Source organism: Montipora foliosa, chromosome 11, assembly GCF_036669935.1.
Source record: "Montipora foliosa isolate CH-2021 chromosome 11, ASM3666993v2, whole genome shotgun sequence".
Classification (NCBI taxonomy): domain Eukaryota; kingdom Metazoa; phylum Cnidaria; class Anthozoa; order Scleractinia; family Acroporidae; genus Montipora; species Montipora foliosa.
Genome location: NC_090879.1, coordinates 40,213,546 through 40,216,924, shown reverse-complemented (window position 1 = coordinate 40,216,924; position 3,379 = coordinate 40,213,546). Strand labels below are relative to the sequence as shown.

Sequence of the window (3,379 nt, the reverse complement as noted above, 5' to 3'; positions counted from 1 at the left end):
CACCCGTGTCCGAAAACGAATACGAAGATGGTTATTATGCTAAATGGAAGCTTTGGCTTATTTCCCATTACGAGTTAAAACAAGAATCGGCAACGGCCCTCAGAAGAATAGTTGACCATTTCACGACTGAGAAGGAGAACTTTGAATCTGGAAACCATGTTATAGCACCTGATGTTTTAGGAAGACTCGTGAAGGATATCTGGGGCAAGAAAGTGACGTTTGTGCGGAGGGGATCACAAGGCCATGTCGAAAGGCATTACCTGCATTTGGCAAGAAAAGAAGTTGGTCTAGAGAAAACTGAAGTACCGAAAAACTGGACTTGTATTTCTAAAATGGACAAGAAAACCTGCTTTGTAAGACTAGAGAATTTCTTACTGAACAAGCAACGTGCATCAACTGAGGTTATTGTTGAAGAGTTGGATTCTGGAGGACATGTATTCACTATTCGTGCCAATGGTACCGAACGGAACTTATCGTCAGTTCTAAATTTTGACCTCGGCAACAGTCTGAAGGGAAAAGATTTCCAGCATAAGATAGTTATCATTATAAATTTGCTTGATAGCTATGAACTCTGTAAAGGTTACAAACCAGCTGCGGAGGAAAAAATTGCTGCTAGCCTTCCACACAACTTGTGTTCTGTCAGGGACATTTCCACACACGACACGTGCGATGAAGAAACCACGGCATTTTCGATTGATTGCAAAAATCTATCGCTTGTTGATTGGCAGAGAAAAAAGAGAAAATCTACACGAGGAGAAATGATCAACAGATTTTGTAACAGAAGATGGTTAGAGAAGGAGGACATTGAAAACCAGTTGGACGACTGTAGAAGGGAGAAGAGAAATGCAACAGAAAGGGAGACGTACTGGAGAGAGAAGTTTTATAGTGAGACCCTTGACATAGAAGATGAAGATCACAAGGATTTAACATCAATATTTGATGGCATAGATACTAAGGAAGTTCCAGACGACATAAAGTGCTTTTGGGAACAGCAACAGAAGATACTAAGCAATTCATCCCCACATGGTTACAGATGGCACCCAAAGTATGTAAAGTTTTTTATAAAATGATTTATTCAGTAAAGAGAAATTATTTGGGGGTTAGCATGGTGCTGCTATTTGCACAATCAGTTACATGTTTTCAGAATTTGGAAAGACAGGCAGCACTGTACAGCAATGTTGACAGCAATTTCAGTTGCCTTTGCTTGGAAGTGATGTCAGGAAAGCACTGTCACAGCACTATCACAATGCTGTCAGTTAATATGTCACATTGCTGACACCACTGTCAGGTGCTGCGAGCTAACCGTCATGTTGGCATGCTCTGATGGACTATGACAGCACTTTCACCCAACAAATTCCTGTGTAATATACGTGTAGAAGCAAAATATTCACTTTTATGCATGCAATTATTATTATTTGTAAGTTATTGCAATTAAATTAGCCACTCTTATTTTTCTAATACAAATTTTGTTTCATCAAAAAGGATCATAAAGCTTTGTTTGGACCTCTATTGTAAGAATCCCCATGTATTAGACCCTCTGAGAAACTTCATTAAGCTTCCAAGCAATAAAACTATCAGGTAGGTTTGTGAGATATATCATATCATAACCTTTATTTATATACCGAGCAGTTCCACCTCATTACCTTAGAATTCAACCAATTTTGCAGTATCTATCACCGGTCATGGCTTATCAAATCCATAAAACACAGAAACACGCTTTTTTTACGACATAATAACTTTACTCTCAGTTTGAAAAAGACATATGTATTAAGAAAATTATTATAATATGCCTATTTTCAGCTGATATTAACTAGAGGCAAATACCATTTCAATCACATAGCAATCACTGATGCATGATGATAAGGAACTATTTCTATTTATACTCCTAATTTTAAGATTGCACAAAAACAAGGTGCAACAATCTCCAGGATGGCAAGATCCCATTCTCAGATGGTGTTCTGACGAGGCAAAAAAGGGCAGGCTTAAAAGCCCAGGGCTACCGGGGTGGATTTGTCATAGATGAAATGAAAATACAGGCAAGTAATGGAAATTATAACAATTCAAAACATTTCAAGGCTTCAAATTTATGTTAGCAGCCAATAAAGGTTAACAGTATTCAAAATGATGTGTGTCACTGGTACATTATATTATGCTTCTTTTGAAGTAAGAATTTGCACCAGTGAGAACATAAGATTTTGGAATAGTCAATTAATGAAAAGAGATTGAGAACTAGTGTTATGCTAACAATTTGCAGTATTACGTGTCATGCACACACCTAGAAAGTTAGCCTAATTTTTGACCATATTTAGATGTACATACCTAACCAGTCAGACTATGTAATAATGCAGGAAAATCTGGAGATGGTGGTAAAGAGCGGGAAACACCAGCTGGTTGGATTTGTTGATCTTGGCAAAGGTCATGATATTATGTCACATCTCTCAGGTATTTGCTGATTAAATTTCAATTTTGACTATATAAAGATTTGAGGACATTCAATCAAACTCTCAAGCATTTATATTTCTTACTTAGCTACCTTACAACTCTATTAAATGTGACTTACAAATTAATTGACCAATATTACCAATCTTGCCCCATACACTTCGAAAAAACTTTAATCATGACTAAGTATTTGTCTGCAAGGTATTAAATATTTCCATTTCAAATGAAACTCTGCAGACTCTAGAACTCAGGAAAAAATCAGGTGCTAATACATATTTCTATGGTAATGTCCATGCAGGAAAAGGTGATCCAGAACTTGCGAGTCAAGTGTTGCAGTTTGTTTTTCTAAGTGACTGTGGGTTCCGATGCCCAATTGCACAATTTCCCTCCGGAAGCTGTACACCCAGTGACCTTTACTTCTTGTTCTGGGAAGGCGTCCTGAAAATGTTGGAAGAAGGATTCACGTAAGACAAAAATTATATATGTCTTGAACTGACAATAACATGCATTTCATTTAAATTTTCTGGGTTTTCTATGTTTATAAAATGATACATATAATTATAATGATATTACTGGAGTAACCCAAGTCTGGGTTTCCTGCACAAACAAAGAATTGGCTCTCACAGTCTCAGATTTTAGACTTTTCATTTGCACTTATGAATTCGCTAATTGGGACATGTCGCAGCACTTTTTTGTCTTGTGCTAAGATTTGTACAAACAGTCCAAGGAGCCCTTAAGATTTACCATTCATCACCAGGTGATGAATTGTAACATTTACAGTTTAAGCAGAGGCCTAATTCCTGCATTATTCATGACAACCTAAGAAAAAAAGGAAGACTTTTTTAATATCACATGGTTATATTCCTGAGAAACCTCTGCTTGCAGGGCACTACTACTTCACACAAGTATATTTCTTGATAATGGTGGGAATTAATAAATC

The 3,379-nt window shown here is 36.9% G+C and overlaps 1 protein-coding gene across 1 annotated transcript in view; it reads left to right on the top strand.

Moving 5' to 3' along the window:
- Positions 1-2,342: 2,342 nt before the first annotated feature.
- LOC137977051 (uncharacterized) overlaps positions 2,343-3,379 on the top strand; it is a 2,803-nt gene continuing 1,766 nt past the window's right edge. Inside the window, exons 1-2 of the mRNA XM_068824348.1 lie at positions 2,343-2,442; positions 2,738-2,903. Coding sequence (XP_068680449.1) covers positions 2,343-2,442; positions 2,738-2,903 — 266 coding nt within the window. The remainder of the gene's footprint in view (positions 2,443-2,737; positions 2,904-3,379) is intronic.